We start from the raw sequence: 15,443 nt of genomic DNA on the forward strand, positions 1-15,443 counted from the left end.
GTTTTGTGCTTTTTTGCACTTTCTCTCCCCTCTGCTGACCTCTAAGAGCTGATGATGCTGAAGATAGATTTTCGCTGCAGTCGCTGCACATAGTGGCTGTTTAGGAAACACTAGAGCTTGAGTCCCATAGTGTGAGAAAAGCATATGGTCAGCTTGACTGCTCCACTGCCTTGCTGCTGTGCCAAAAAGAAAACTGTGGACAGACTTGCAGTAATTCTTAAAAACAGAAAAAAGAGAGAAGAAAAAGAAAAGAACTGCCCCCAGTTGCATTTAGAGCAAAATGTGGCCTTTTTATTCATTAACGCAGGCTATTTTGGTGTATCGGGACTTTACAAGAAAATATGTTTCCTTTTTTTTAATTAGCAAAAGAGCACTGTCTGTTTGACTGAGGGGTTTTTGAGCTTGAATTATGTTGGAAGTCCTTAAAAGGGGAAAACAGACAGCTTTCCACGTACAATTAATGGCTGTTGAGTAATCGAGCCAGGCCACATTGCCTCCTCTCTGAAATAACTAATTCAGTAGCCTCAGGTCTGCTGCTTGTGTCAAACCTTTACCGCTCTGTGTGTGGGTGTTGGAAATTAAATATTAACTTCTAAGTCATATCCCAGTAACTATCTCTGAAGCACAGCCTCGGTGGAGGCTCTTAAATTCCAGCTGCACGAGAATGAGGGGGAATGGAAAATAAAGTTATAAAGCTGAAAATAAAGCTGTCTTGGGAGCTGAATGAGAATTTTCTTTTACAAAAGCAAGAACGGCAGCACTTTAGGGACCATGATACTAACTTGTAACCGTTGTTTGTCCAGTGTGAGCACTGATATAGATGTAAATAAATTCTGTCTTTTGTGTTTCAGGCCATTTTTGACCGAAACAGGAAGGATGAGTTGCCAGGGCTTCAGCTAGAATGGATTGATGGAATCTGCTCTCCGCTGTACGAGGTAACGCTTGAAGATTCGCCGCTTTCTGGCTTTCATTGTGTGCCGCTTGTCACACATCCGCCTCTGACATCAGTAGTCACCGTCCTTCGCCCGTTATTGTCCTCCACTGACGCCAGCAATGAATCTGTCACCAACAGCTATTCAACTTTCTATGCAGCAACAGATTTCTCACTGAAAAGGAAACGCTTTTTTTTTTTCTCTTTTATTGAAAGCTGTGGAACAACTTCAAGGTTGCATCCTGCTCTTTTGAGAATAGCAGTGTGAGTGTGCACTTCCTGGGTGTGAGAAAGCTCAGAGGTAGTCGAGTGCGTGAATGAAGCTGTGATGTAAGTCGGGTTGAAACGTCTCAATAAGACAGTGTTCTTCGTTGTTCGCCGCACACAAATGAAATTAGCAAGGACTGATGCGTTCGGTTCTTTAAATACCAAAAACTTTCAATAAAAGCAAGAAAGAAAATCTCATTTCATTTCTAGATCCCTCATGAGCAAATATTAGGATCGAGCTAATACTGTGTCCTTGCTAGTACAGTGATGCGCGTGTGCATGTGTTTCTGAATGACATCAACAGAGCCTCACCGCCCCTCCCACTGCCAGCAGCGGCGGCTGTGTGGGAGGAAGAAAAAAGGCTGACTTACTGGTGAGATCAGGTCTGTTAAGAGATGAGATGTGCTGGAGTTAAATTCATGAAAGTCAGACAAAAGAGGAGTTGTGAAAGGAGTCGAGGATAAAACAAATCATTCAATTTTACAGAACCGGGGCCTTTTTCTACTGTTAGACTACGCAGCACAACCTCTCTTCCTTTTTACTGTCATATTGCACATATTACTCTTAGTTGTCACGGGAAGAAAACAAACCATAGATCATCCTCGCATCTACTAAATTAACCCAGGATCAGTGTCAAAAGTTTGAGCAGACTAATCTTTGCCTGGCTCTGGTTACGCCATTGTTACTGCCAGGGTAGTGTAGATAAAAAGCATCAAAGCTGTGCGCCGTCTGCGTGGGGGGGTTTGTCTTCACACTGGCTCGTGTAAAAAGCTGATGTTTGGAGAATCCAGATATGGAGCTCACGATCACGCTGCTGCCAATTAAACTTGCGACGGGGAGTACAGAGGAAGTTCAGAGGCAGCAGGGTTTTTATCCGTGGGTGGAAGAGATCTCGTTCTTGATCTCGCTGATCTCCTTCTCCTGGTGGTGACTCGCTATTTTCTGGAATATTAATCCCCCCATTATATAACCTTCCCTTCTTCATACCCCACCATATGACAGTCTCTTCTCTTCTGAGTCTTCCTTAGTGGAATAATGAAGCTGCGCAGACCAGTGAGGATATGCCACAGAGGGTTTTCTGCTGCGTAGAAAGAGGGAACATGTTTTTCCCCAGAAAAGCCCCCTCTCTCAACCTGCAGATGAGACAAATCTCATCAGGTTTTTATAGAAAATGTGAAAATAACTCTGTTATGTAGGCATATGGTGCATGCAACTGCTTTGAGAGAAAGGATTAAAACTCATTTATATGATAATTCCGTTTCATGTGAATGTTTGTGAGTGATACACATTCACATTCATTCAGATTCATTATCTGAATGATAGGTGGGAAGGACTTAAGCATAGAAAAAGGTGCTGTGTCAATGAATGAATGAGGCATGGTGTATAAGTGCTTTGAGTGCTCAGAGTAGAAAAGCACTAAAAGAACCAGTCGATTTACCAGTTACATCAGTTACATTCATATATGTTTGTACACGTGAAATGTTAATATCTACCTACCTACAGTGGATGCCGCTCCTGTCCTGACAATAGGAAACAGACATAGGGAACACTGCTGTTTTCTAATAAAGTACACAGTCACAGTGTCCGAACCTGGCCGCTCCAAGCAGTTTTCTACTCAACCAGCTACACTGATGTGTTGAATGTTGATCTACAGAATACAGACTCTGTATGTAAGTGCATCTCAAATTGGGCGTCTGCATTTAAAGCTCAGTTACTTAATATCTTTAAAATAAACAATCCCTCTGTCAGCATACAGTACTAATTCTAAATACTATTTGACATTTTTTTGTCCTGTATGACTCCCATATGAATGTTAAAAAAACAAACAAACTTGCTTTGTGAGTTGGACATATATTCAATTGTTAAAGTTCAGCATCAAAAAGAGATTATTGAAATAATAACTAATTACACTGGCTGACTGCCCTGGATATCCAGTAGACAATGTTAGAAAAATAGAGTTCTGTCTTGCAGGTAATTTATTAAACAGTGGGTGACAGCTTTGACCACATTGCCACAAGCAGCTCAGTGCAGAAAAATGACAAAGGCAACTAATCTCAGTCATACATGTGCTTCTAATCTTTAGAAACCAGCCATTTAATCGACTGCAGCTATGAACCGGCTGTGTGTCGCTGTTATTGTAGTCGGCTGCTCCCCCTGTATTGTTTTGTTTGTTTGCCCATGTAATGCAGTGGATGAATAATGTGCAGCTTCTCTAGCCCCAGTCTGAGCCTAAAAAATAAATAAGTATATATTATTTCAACTATCTGGATGAAAAAAAATGTTCCCACTGTTGTGCAAAACAAAGTACTGCAACTGCTCTAAAGCATTACTCTTGTAAGGCACAAGCAAAATAAAAAAATGTTATTCTGTATCAAAAAATATTGGCAACAATACATCAATGTATGCAATTTTGCTTTTTTGCCTTCTGTTTTGTAAATTCATATTTGTTTGGATTATTAAAAAAGGAAAAAAGTACCAAAAAAAGTTTTTGCTAAAACACAGACTGTATTTAAAAAATGGTCAAGCCTCAGGTCTTAACCCTCTGAAGCCTGACCTGTTGCTGACGTCAGACGGGTGTTTTGCAGCATTTTTTAAACATCTGTAACTCCAAAACCATTCGCTCATTTTAACGCTTCCTCAAAGCAGCGACTCTGCGAGTTGTTACGGTTAGTACAGTAATTGCTTGGGAAGAGAGAGTGAGTGAGTAAGTGACGGAGCTCGACAGAAAACAGACACTTTATTGGACATTTGGGTTGTTTTCACTGTTTTTTTTAAATTGTCTTATTGAGTTTTGAATGTGGCGCTCTGCCTGGGATTATACTGTAATGACCCTAATATCACTGTAAAGCATAGAGCTGCTGCTTTTAGGAACCATTAGAACTTTTTTGATTGATGGGTCAAGAGTTATGGTAGTTTGACGTAAAGGTTTGACCTAATGTGAACTTGTTTTTTTGTAATGCAAAGGGTGACAATTCATTCAGTACATTGGGCTGAGGGGCCCCTGGTGAGCTGTGAAGGTACTGCATGTGTACTGGAGTAATTCAGTTTGACATTCCTTACACGTATGTACAGTTAAATATTTATATAAACGTATTTATTTATATAAAAACTTAATTGAAACTGAGAATAGGAGCGGTTATTTTGTGATATTACTCATTATTATTGCTCTTGTATTGAAGTTTGCGTCCCAGTGACTGTGTAACATTAGCATATTGTAGCCAATAGCTTGTGTTGTTTATGTGTTTTAAGGAAAACTCTTTAAGGAAATACATCACTTTTGCATTTTGCTTAGAGTGAAGATTTTAAATTTGGGGGGCCCCGTGGGATTTTCTGGTTTTTAAGTGGCCTGTGGTACTCGTGACTTTGGGAATAGTTGATTTAATAAATTATGCTCCAGGGGGAAATGAATAGCGGATGGCTAGAGGGTGGAGACTGTCCCAGCTGTCATGGGACATGAGGCAGGGTACACGCTAGACAAGTTGCCAGTCTATATTACAGAAATTACAGTCCCATTAAGAGGAAAATAAACAAAAAAGCAGAGCCATGCTTTAAGGCATGATAATGCATCATCACTTCAGCATGCAGTGTTTCTTGTTTCGTCCATAAGATCCATTCCTCTTCAAAAAACAGACAGACAAACAAATAAAAATACCCCCCATGAGTTTTCTCCTAAGAGTGACTGGGAGTGACTTAGCAATAAGGTGAGGAGGTCAGTCATTTGGGAGGGACTTGTGTCATGTTGGCAGAAGGCTGCTGACCATGAGGAAGACATGCTGGACAGATTATATCTCTCAGCTGGCTTGGGAATGCCTTGGGAATGCATCCCTCTGGATAGCCTGGAGGAGGCTGGGGAGAGAGATGTTTGGGTTTCTCTGCTTAGACTGCTACCCCTGTGACCTGAATCCAGACAAGCAGAAGTTTTTCCTCTGTCCCGGCTGTATACTACGAAAACCTTTGGGTTTTTTGGGGGGGGGGGGTTCTTCTTTTGCTTGTGGTGTTTTATCCTTTATTTATTTCAGTCAACCCTTTAACCCTGCAAAAGTAGCATTTTAAAACATTTGTTTTTAAGCAGTATCTTGCCGTTGTAAGCACATGTAGCCAACTGTAAGTGTTAATTCCTTTCCCCCCTCTTTCTCTCTCTAGACTCTGGTCAAGTTGAATCCCAAACTTCAGCCGATGGTTGACATGATCAAAGCTAACAGGGCCAAATGGGAGGAACTGAACAAGAAGAGACAACGTGGCCAGAGTGTTTCTGCACCCGCGAGCCCCTGCAGTGGGGACAGCACAGAAGCCAGTGGCTGCACTGTGGCCAAAACTGGCAGCACACCCTGCTGCAGTGGCAGTGCTGACGGATCACCATCTAAAGCAGCTAGTTAGCTTCTGCTGCCGAGCTTCTGAGCTGATTTCCTAGGCTTATTTCCTCCAAAATGCAGTCTGGAAAGGAGGAAGTGCAGTGCATGCAGAGATTCATGGGCTCTGCTCCTGTTCGCTTTTTGCTACTAGGGATGAGCTTCAGACTTGAGTGTGGCGCTATCATAGAGGTTTTTCTGCTGCCTTCTGCTGAAGGGTGACAGAACTGTGTTTGGCAAGCTTGTCAGAGCAGCTACAAATCAGCCGATGACACCACGTCAGAAAGGAAACTCAAACCACTGTGTCAACATGTCAGCCAGTGAGCTAACACCAACAATTCCACAGCAGTGTACAGATTTTCAGCACAGGCGTGGAGAATGTAGGGGAGGAATATTTGTCTCTGCTGTGGTTTGTTTTGCTTTTGGCACCCTCTTGTTGATCACTCTTTTTGTCCAGGGTAACAGATTATTATTATTATTATTATTTGTAAATCTGTAAATAGGCTATCGAGTTATTGAAAAAAGTAAGGATTGCAATGTGGCTGTAGACTTTCCAAAGGCCAACGGGGTGCAGGAACAACAAGGACCCATGACAGTGCTTGCAATGCAAATTGAATTCCCACTCCCTCTTTTCCTGTGCCTTGTTTTAGAATCCTAATGAAACATGCATGGCCTCTGTGCTGAGGTTCTTAGATAGTGTGTCAAACCACGCTGTATTTTTTTGCCATAATTTGTAAAAACCAGTGACTGCAATTAACATCTTGACCCCCATAAACTTAAATATATATTTCCCTAGTTTTATAAATGCAGGGCCTGACTTATCACATACAAACTTACACACACGCACACACACAAACGTGCCTTGATGAAGCTGTTCTGATATTATATTAACTTCTGCAGGAAAAATCTTAACATCTACTAATTTAACACTAATTTAACACTCACAGCTGTTACCTAAAAATAAAATATTCTTTAATATCAAAAGCCATTGTTGGACATTTTAAGAGCTGCCCTTTTTTGCTTATAGCCAATCAGTTTGAAAGGAAGATCCTTACCACTCTTGTGGTTATCTGTTGAACAGGCAGGTGATCAGAGCTTAGATAGCATAGACTGCAAACACGTGGAAGCAGATAGCATTGCTGTTTCTCATTGTTTATTGTCTGTAGCAGTTAAGGGTATTTCCTAAAATGTAAAACATTTCAGTCTAATTTCTGGCCTTTTCTGAAGTTCACAAATGTTACCAGCTGTATACTGCAATTTATTTTAAAAAAAATCCTGAGACAATGACATATCACTTGTAGTCACAAACTTTTATTTCAATTAGAGCCCAGTCATTAATATATTGTTGGGACTTAAATGAGAAAGTAAAAATTTTCAGTACTTATATATTGGGTGTTATTCTTTGAAGATATTGAAACATAATATGTTAGTTAAATGTCAGTTATATATTCATTTTTAACATCACTAAATATTTCATAAAATAGAAAAAAACGTACTATCATGACCCCACTTGACTCCACGGTTAGACTGTATATAAAGGATGGACAGACCCCTCGTTAAGCCACCCTTCACTTAGTAAACTAATGTGCGACTTAAGTCTTAAACGTATTGTTTTAGTGAAATGAAGAAGAAGAAGATCTGACTTTGAAACTGAGAGACACAACACAGTCATCGGCTAACAACATGTGACTCACTTACTTTCAAATTCTAATGATAATTTTAATTCAAATACTTGGCTGTGTGGCTTATTTAGTATGCCTTAAAACAAGCTATTAAAATAATCAGGGAAGTGTATGCTGAGCTTAAAGAGCAAGGGAGCATTTTTCCTGTAGACATATATACAACTGCAGCTCTTTTGACAGCCAGTGCTGCCCCCTGCTGGTTATTTAGAGAACTTCTACATTGGCTTCTCCATCTATCTTTTATATACAGGCTGTATCCCAATTCGGGGTCTGCAGCCTTAAAGTACGCAGCCTCAACGATCCTCAAGGGCTGCGTACTTAAAGACCGCTAAGGCCGGAAGTGCGAGGCTTGTGAAATGGGACGGTCTAGCCTCCGTTGCGCTGCCCAGGTTGCCTAGCAACCATGATACTAACAGCTGGAAACGTTTCATACAGCTTTGTTTGACAGAAATGAAGGAGAACATCTTTTGTTCATTTGTTTGTTTGTTTCTACATGAGCTTTGATCATTCTCTGATTAAGGTCAGCTATTGAGCGGTGTATATTTTAAAGTAAAGGCTTTAAAACCAAGTTAGTACAAACGTCACTAATGTCACATAACTTTGCCGACATGTGGCCAACAGTAATGTTTTAATGTTCTTCGTTATTAAACATTTGCACATAAATAAGTGACATAATATTCAGTACTTAGTTTACTAAGTTACTCTTCGGGTGCCCCTCATCCGCCATTTTTTTTCGGCAAAATTATCCACACCCAGCGCCGCGCTATGCATTCTGGGATATGTTGGGCCACGAAGTCTACACCGCCACGTCCTTAAAATTCAGGGAAATGAAGGACGCATTTGAGGGCCGCATTTTGAGCAGCCTTCGAATTGGGACAGCCTTTGTCGCGTCGCTGTGACGTAATCGGCCTTAAAATGTGGCCTTTAAGGCTGCAGACCCTGAGATGTATATTCTTGTGCTCCTGCACAGTCCTGAGAGCTTTGGAGTTGGAGCCACCCTATGGACAAACTATGTGATGACACCATTTCTAAATTAGGCTTTAAATTGGACATTATTTAAATTATCAAACAATTATAATAAGTATCATTTTGGGGTGGGGGTTTGCCTTATGAATTGTGTTGTAGCTTTTGTTAATTGGAGTTTTACAACGTGACTGTGCACATTGTGTGGCATGGATCTGTGTGCTCTGTATTTTAGTTGAAGAGCTAAACTGAAGTCAGCCAGATTGTTTGTTTTTTCTTTGTTTGTTTGTTTTGTTCTTTTTAAAGAAATCGCATGTCTTTATGCAGTATTAAATTCAACCACTTGCTAAGGATGTAGCAAATAAGTGAGCCAAGAAATACCTCGTACTTTCATCAGTAAACATTTTATCTCATTGGAAATGCATGACTTAAATTCTATTGCATCATGTTATGTGATTTACGTATGAATATCACTGTTCTATTTTCCAATTAGGTCTCCGGGCAGGGCCAACTTCTACTCATTTTTTCCCCGCAGTGTAACGTGCTTTTTGTGTTTCTACTTTCTCCCAGTTTGGACTCTGGATTTATTCACGGCAGGCTAAACTGAAAGAAAACTAAGGCATGGAAAGGCAAATGAGCGATGTTTCTGTTGAGAGTTTAAATAAAACTGCTGCTACACGTGCTCTGGTTTGCTCTGACTCTGATTGCAGAAGCTGCACTGCTGTCAAGTATGCATTTTAGATATTTATTTTAAAAAACACAGTAAAACGCTGCTTCTATGTAAATGTATTACCTGTTACTACATACAAGGCTCACAAACTATATTTCTTTGTTAGAGAGCCTTTTTAATAATCAATAATTCAACGAGATTTTAACTGACCTTTAATTTTAATGGTGCATTTTTACAGTTCTGTGCCAAAGCCATGTCTCATTTCTTTATATCTTGCTTCCAAGGAATCAGAATTTCCTGTAACTTCTTAAAGTAGTCATGAGCAGTAGTTTTTGAAGTATTTTTTTTGAAGGTCTTTCAAAGCTTTTCTTTGGAGACTGGCTGCTTTTTCCACACATTTTCAGTCCAGTTTTTATACCTGACTGTATGTTTTTTTGTTTGCAAAACCAAAAACCACTTAAATCTGACCTATGAATCATCTAAGTCTAAAAGAAGCACCTAACTCGAGGGATGAACAAGTGTTGTGTCTATAGACAACAGACAACTTAGCAAAGAACTAATTTTAAATTGCTCTTTGGGCACTTTGTTACTGGAAGCCCGTCGCAAAAACACATAATTTGTTCCCACTTCTTTAGTAAATCTCAAAAAAATGTCAACGATAACAGTCTGACAGACATAACACTGTATTTTTGCCTCAACAAGGTGATTCTCAAAGAGCTATTAGCTGAAACGTTTGCATATCTCAGCATGGTGTGGAGTGTGCCCTTAAAAAAAACAAGTGGAGGACAAAAGAGGAAATGACAGGCCTTAAAAAATAGCTACAGAAAATGAACAGTGTCTGAAAGTCATATCCTTAAGAAATACAAAGAAATCATGACCTGAAACATGATCTGAGAGAGTGGTGTCTGTATCTGGCCCCTTAGTTGAGCTTTAATGTTGATTAAAGCATCAACAGAAATGGTGTAAATGGAAAGGTGGGAGTCTCTGTCATGGTTTGTGGCTTTATTTCAGCCAGTGACCTTGGTGTCTTAACAAATTTGATGAAATTATGAACACACACAAATAAAAGATTTTGATCCATTATGCAATAACATCAGAAAAGCATCTGACTGGCCTGTATTGATAGATGCCCACTCGTACAGACACTGTTGATACTGTTTATCTGGATGCTGCATTTTCAGATGAGAACGCAGAGACTTGGATGGTTGATCAAAAGTTTCTCCCACTGAAAACACAATGTCCAGATAAACAGAATCAACTTTCTGGGGCTTCTGATTGGCAGTAGCGTCATTTTTCAGTTCAGTACCAAATAGTACATCAGAGATGCTTATTAAAATTTTCCTCACCATGGACACCATCTCCCGTTTTACATCTGATTTCTTCAGTGCAGTACTGACCTCATGTGGACAAATGCATCCTTGCACACAAACTGTATCTCTCAATGAAATTCAGTAGATGGGGCGTTTCATTGAGAAATCTTTAAATTTGTAAAGAGTGGAAATTGCACAACAAACATTAGACTGGTCAGGTTACAAAGATGTAAAGATATTAGTGAAAAGATAGTAATTACCTGCAAAATATATCAATCTAATCATATAGGGAAATATGACAGTCAGTCCTAAATTTAATTATGGATTCCTTGTGTCTTTTATCTGATATATCTATTCACACATAATTCTGAGCATTAGACTGTTAGACTGTGAAAGCTGCAGTGCATTTCAAGTCTGAGCTCGATTGCTGTTGATCTTGGTGATGCTGACGTCAGCCAGCAGTGTGTGTGGGTGGCTGTGTGGGTGAAGATGACTCCCAAATGAGCCTGTGCGTAGAAAAAAATAATAAAAAATAAAAGCCTGTCAGGAAGCAAAAGACAGGCTCTGTTAAGCTCTGCTGTTTTACCTTGAGCTCCGCATGGTGCAGGTACAGGCTGAGCAAACAAAAAAAAGCTGCTCTCAGGCTCTCATTGACCTTCCTAACAGCCTGACAGCATAAATAAAGACTACAACTGAAGGGCTAAATTTAAGATGATGTATGAGGAAAAAGTTTTCTGCTCTCGCAACAATGTGGAGTGCATATAAAAAGCCAAAGATAATAATAAAGAATTCACAACTGGGAAGTTTTACTTTAATTTATTGCACAAACAGCATTGACAAAACATACTTAGAAGTTACTATGTTGTTAAGAGAAGTGGAAAAATTGACCAAAAAGGGTACAGCCATAACATTCAAAAACAAGCTCTCGCATATTTTTGACACAAGAGGGTAGAAGGTCAGATAAGAGTTTGGGGGTGGGGTCCTGAACAAATCTTTTTACTTTTGGGGGATTTCTTTTGACCTTAAAGCACACAGGAATCCTGGAAAACATGACACATAGTTAACAATGGAAAGGTAGACCTTACTTCATTCAACATGAGAGCAAAATGTCCAGTATCAAAATGTAGTACATTACAGGATCCGATCCAAAAAACCTTTCATACAATACACTATTCAACTGTTTGACGAGCTGAAGAATTTTGGGGTGAACACAAATGATACAACTACATGGCAGGAAGAAAAAAAAAGTGTTTGAAACATGGACTTGTGTTTTAATACAAAGTTTTAGCAGGTGTAACAGTCACACATATTTACATTTTAGAGCTCTTCAGATGGTTATCTTTGCATATGCTAATTAAAAAATACAGTTTAACTTTGCAGTAAGTTGCCATAACATTAAACACATGTACAGTATGCTCGCATGATCTGATGAGTTGAGTCTTTGGTACAATGTGAGCACCAGAATCCAGAGGCCCTACACTGCAAACGTGGTCATAATGGAAATGGCTTTTTCCCCCTCCCCCCACTCTCTCAACAAACCATGCAAGGTTAATGCCTTCAGTGCAAACGCTAAACACACTGGGAATCATCTGTCTTTATCCTCATACTGTTCATCTAAGGGTGGGGAAATTTTGGTTGTGCAGAACAAAGACTCGAGGGGACCCATTATGTTTTTTCATCATTTTCTATTATGGTTTTATTATTGTAGTTAATGTTGCCATAACATCAACCCCACCCACCTGCTGCTGAACACTACTGTTTGTGACTGGCAGCCAATTGGAAGAGAGCTAGCTGAGATGAACTGAAGGCGCTACGCAAAGGTCCAGCAGAAGATAAATAACGATTATTGTGACCTGTGAATCGTGCCAAGCTACTCGAGCAGAGTCCAAGAATAGAAAGGTGGGGCTAGATATGAACATAATAGGTCCCATTTAACTCGAAAAAGTTCATCACCAGTGGTACACACACACACACGCATACACAAGAAACAAGTCTCTTGGCAATTGGTCAGTACAACAGAAGGCAGGAGGGCATGAAAAGATGAACAGGAGACACTGATGACCTTCACAAAGGGACTTCAATGTACACACGTGTAGTAGAAGGGTAGGCAGACAAAAGCTTTAGAAAGGCACAGAGCTTCAGAAAGCGCATTGAGCTGAAAGTTACCACTAAAGAAATGCCAATCACTCAATTGCATACACTCATACACACACACTCTCACACTCACACACAAGACAGGATCATGTAGACAAATTGTTTCTGCTAATGTTGGCAAGGATTTTAAGCAGTTTAACAAAAGAAAATGTGATGAAAAATGAAAGTTTTTGTTGCATCACAGTTGTGGCTTAGGAGGATGAGACCGTGACACGAGTAAAAATGAGCTTCAACATGGACGACAATGATTGTTACAGCAGATTAAGTGCAATACAAAGTCAAAGCAAGAAAAAGCCTGGGTGAATCGTTAAATGGCACCGAATGACACTTTTGATGGAAAAGACAAAGATCTGTGTCCGTTTTGAAATCACATTTAGTATCTATTAATCAAAAATGCACAAGATGCTTTCAGAAAACAAAACAAAACAAAAAGGTTAGCTAAAGATGGACAGAAGTGTTTAATTAGAGGAGGTTTCTGTTGCCGAAGATGTTATTTGGGTCCACGTAGTCCTTGACAGACTTGAGCATCCCCATGCCGACGCTGGAGATGGTCTCTCTCATCCACTCCTTCCGAAGTTTCCCCACTGAATGACAGAGGAGAGAAATAAATAAAAAAAAACCAAGGAAGACGACTGAGGGGGAGAAATAGAGGAATCGGCACGGCTGATTGCTCAGCAGGCTGCTGGGAGCCAATCAATCTTGTGAGAGTGAGTGAATAAACAGAGGGTGATAAATGCTTTTATTCAGAGAGGAGAAATGTTTTGCATGGCATGATTTATGGAGCTCAGCAGACTATCAAACTCATTAGGCTCTGTGTGTTCCCAGAGGAGGGGCCGGCTGGCGGCTGGAGCGGGCCGTCCCCGGCTCCCTCACTTTTTGAGCCACCACTCCCCTCCAATCCCCCTCCTCCTCCAGAGTCACAGGAGCGTTTTCTGTCTCATTGTGCCAACGGCCGCACTCCTCCAGCTGACCCGCGAGGGTGTTGTGCTCCGTTGTCCCGAACGTCACTCTATGCCCCAACACTGGCCCGATCATCATTAGGGTGCCACAGCCAGCCGTGGAGCACCAACACAATGGCACTCTGTCAGCGGGAGTTTGGCTTTCAGCCGCTCCTCGCGGCCTCTTATCGTCGTCGTCCAAACCCCCCAACCTGAGGAGTGAGACTGCCTTCGGCATGAAGCCCAGTGAGGGTGCCCATTACTTTACCAGCTGTCCAGTTCGACATTCTCCAAAGCATTTGGACTTGACAGGGTCCCACAGAGTGGAGCCGGCAACTTTTCAAAAAGAAGAATTTAACAGCAAATGTAACCAAATTAAAGCAGTAATTTATATTTTTGTATTTGGCAATAAGAGGAGGAAAAGAGTGGTGCTACTGGGGACTAACAACACTGACTTACTCAACTGGTCAGTAGACCCAAGAAACCTCAAATATGTAGATTTAGGTTCATGTCAAATGTTTTTCGGCACAGTCACAAAAATTTATCTAATTTCAAGTTAAACTTTGCCTTTTATGGCCTAACCAAGTACTTAAATAATAAATGATACATGAGAAGTTTTCACCTTCTCTCTGTTTTCTATCAGTGCAACTTTTTGGGGGGATAATGTGGGATTTGTGAAGCTGACAGGCAACTTTCACATTTTTCAGTGTAAAACACTGAAATCCTTAATCCTTAATCCCTGCAAAATCATTTCAAAAAGAGCAAGTAGTCATTATCAGAGTGTGATACTAATAACTAAAAATCGGGGAAAGGAAAGCTGCTTCATTCTTGGAAAAAGTCGTCTTTTAATAGCAGTCCAGCAAAGAGGAAGTAAGTAAATTTTAACTTTTGACGTCGTGTCACTTTAAAAGAAATACTCGATATCTACAACCCACCCACGCAAAAAAAAAGATAGACTTGAGAACAGAGCAGCTCAGAACAGGTGCTGCTCTCTGTGTAAACATGTGAAACCAGCAGTGTAATCAGTTTAGATAAGATTACAAAGGCCAAAAGGAAAAAAAACGAAAGGAAAAACCCCAAAAAACCAAAAACGTGTCTTCACATGCCTTCCTTTCCCAATCCACATGATTCTCTCTGCACTAGTAGCAAAGCAGCCTCTACCCCCCCCCCCCCCCCCCCCCCGTGCTCCCAGGGCAAGATGAGAAAAAGGGGCCACCCTGACATGTTACAACGCTATGTTATCAGAGTTTGGCCAGGAAACCCAGATGGGGATAAGCCATGAGGCTAGTGAGGCCCGTCTCCTGACAAAACAGGGCAGACAGCGGGGTCACTGGGGACTCTGATACCACACAAACCTCCAGATGGTGACAAGGGGACCAATCAGCTGCTACCCAATAACTAAGAAAGTACCATGCTCTCCACCACCACCACCTCCTCCCCACTTCTTTCCCCTCGTTCCACCTCCATCCCACCCTCCTCTCAGGAATAGGAGAGAAAACAGAAGGTGCTGGGACTGCATCATTGCCTCCATCACTGTGATAATTTACACATCTATCTTGTCATATTCTCTCTTTTTTGCTTGCTATTGCAATCAATCTCACCAGGCTTGGTGTGTGCAGCTGAGACATGCAAAGAAGTGCAGGTAGCTATTTTAGAAAAGCCCCTCCTCCTTCTCAAAAATCAAACAACTGACATTTCTCCCATGTGGAAAAGCCCGGGGAAGTTCAGGGCGAATGGCAAACGGAGAACTTCACCAAATCAGGTCATTCTTTTTATCTCCTGAGAGCAGTGACGTGAGTGGAAGTGCAGTGTGGAGAGCAGGTGAGAGAGAATCTCCGCAAAAAAAAAGAAAAGAAAAATAAAGCTGCAAGGTGAGGTGAAGATGCTGGGCACCCTCGAATGGCCTTCATTTGGAGAAGAAGAGAGAAGCTGGGTTGAGGCTCATCCGCTTCCACACCCCGCTCTCACTCTCCTGGGGTTTCTCTAACAAATGGGGGTCAGGACATGACAGACAGGGTAAGGCAGTGGCCATGCATTCCTGTGATATGACCAAGCTGCAGTATTGGTTGAGGAGTTGCGGTGCAGGGTTGATAGATGGATGATTCTCCTGGTGATGGATGTTCCGACAACTCTTCACTGCTGCGACACTGGTGACCTAGTTAAAGAGGACATTTCTCCT

At 41.0% G+C, this 15,443-nt stretch overlaps 2 protein-coding genes across 3 annotated transcripts in view; one reads left to right on the forward strand and one right to left on the reverse strand.

Annotated features, from left to right (window-relative positions):
* pde11a (phosphodiesterase 11a) overlaps positions 1–12,757 on the forward strand; it is a 52,136-nt gene extending 39,379 nt beyond the window's left edge. The window contains exons 19-20 of one of the 2 annotated variants that reach the window (XM_085135336.1): positions 852–935; positions 5,342–12,757. In XM_085135336.1, the coding sequence (XP_084991462.1) occupies positions 852–935; positions 5,342–5,575 (318 nt within the window). In that variant the 3' untranslated portion in view covers positions 5,576–12,757. Of the gene's footprint in view, positions 1–851; positions 3,010–5,341 lie in introns of those variants that run through there. The other variant, XM_085135335.1, reaches the window with a different exon arrangement.
* agps (alkylglycerone phosphate synthase) overlaps positions 10,974–15,443 on the reverse strand; it is a 28,816-nt gene continuing 24,346 nt past the window's right edge. Inside the window, exon 20 of the mRNA XM_085135338.1 lies at positions 10,974–12,910. Within this exon, the coding sequence (XP_084991464.1) occupies positions 12,789–12,910 (122 nt within the window). The 3' untranslated portion in view covers positions 10,974–12,788. The remainder of the gene's footprint in view (positions 12,911–15,443) is intronic.

Source organism: Neolamprologus multifasciatus, chromosome 16 (assembly GCF_963576455.1).
Source record: "Neolamprologus multifasciatus chromosome 16, fNeoMul1.2, whole genome shotgun sequence".
NCBI lineage: Eukaryota > Metazoa > Chordata > Actinopteri > Cichliformes > Cichlidae > Neolamprologus > Neolamprologus multifasciatus.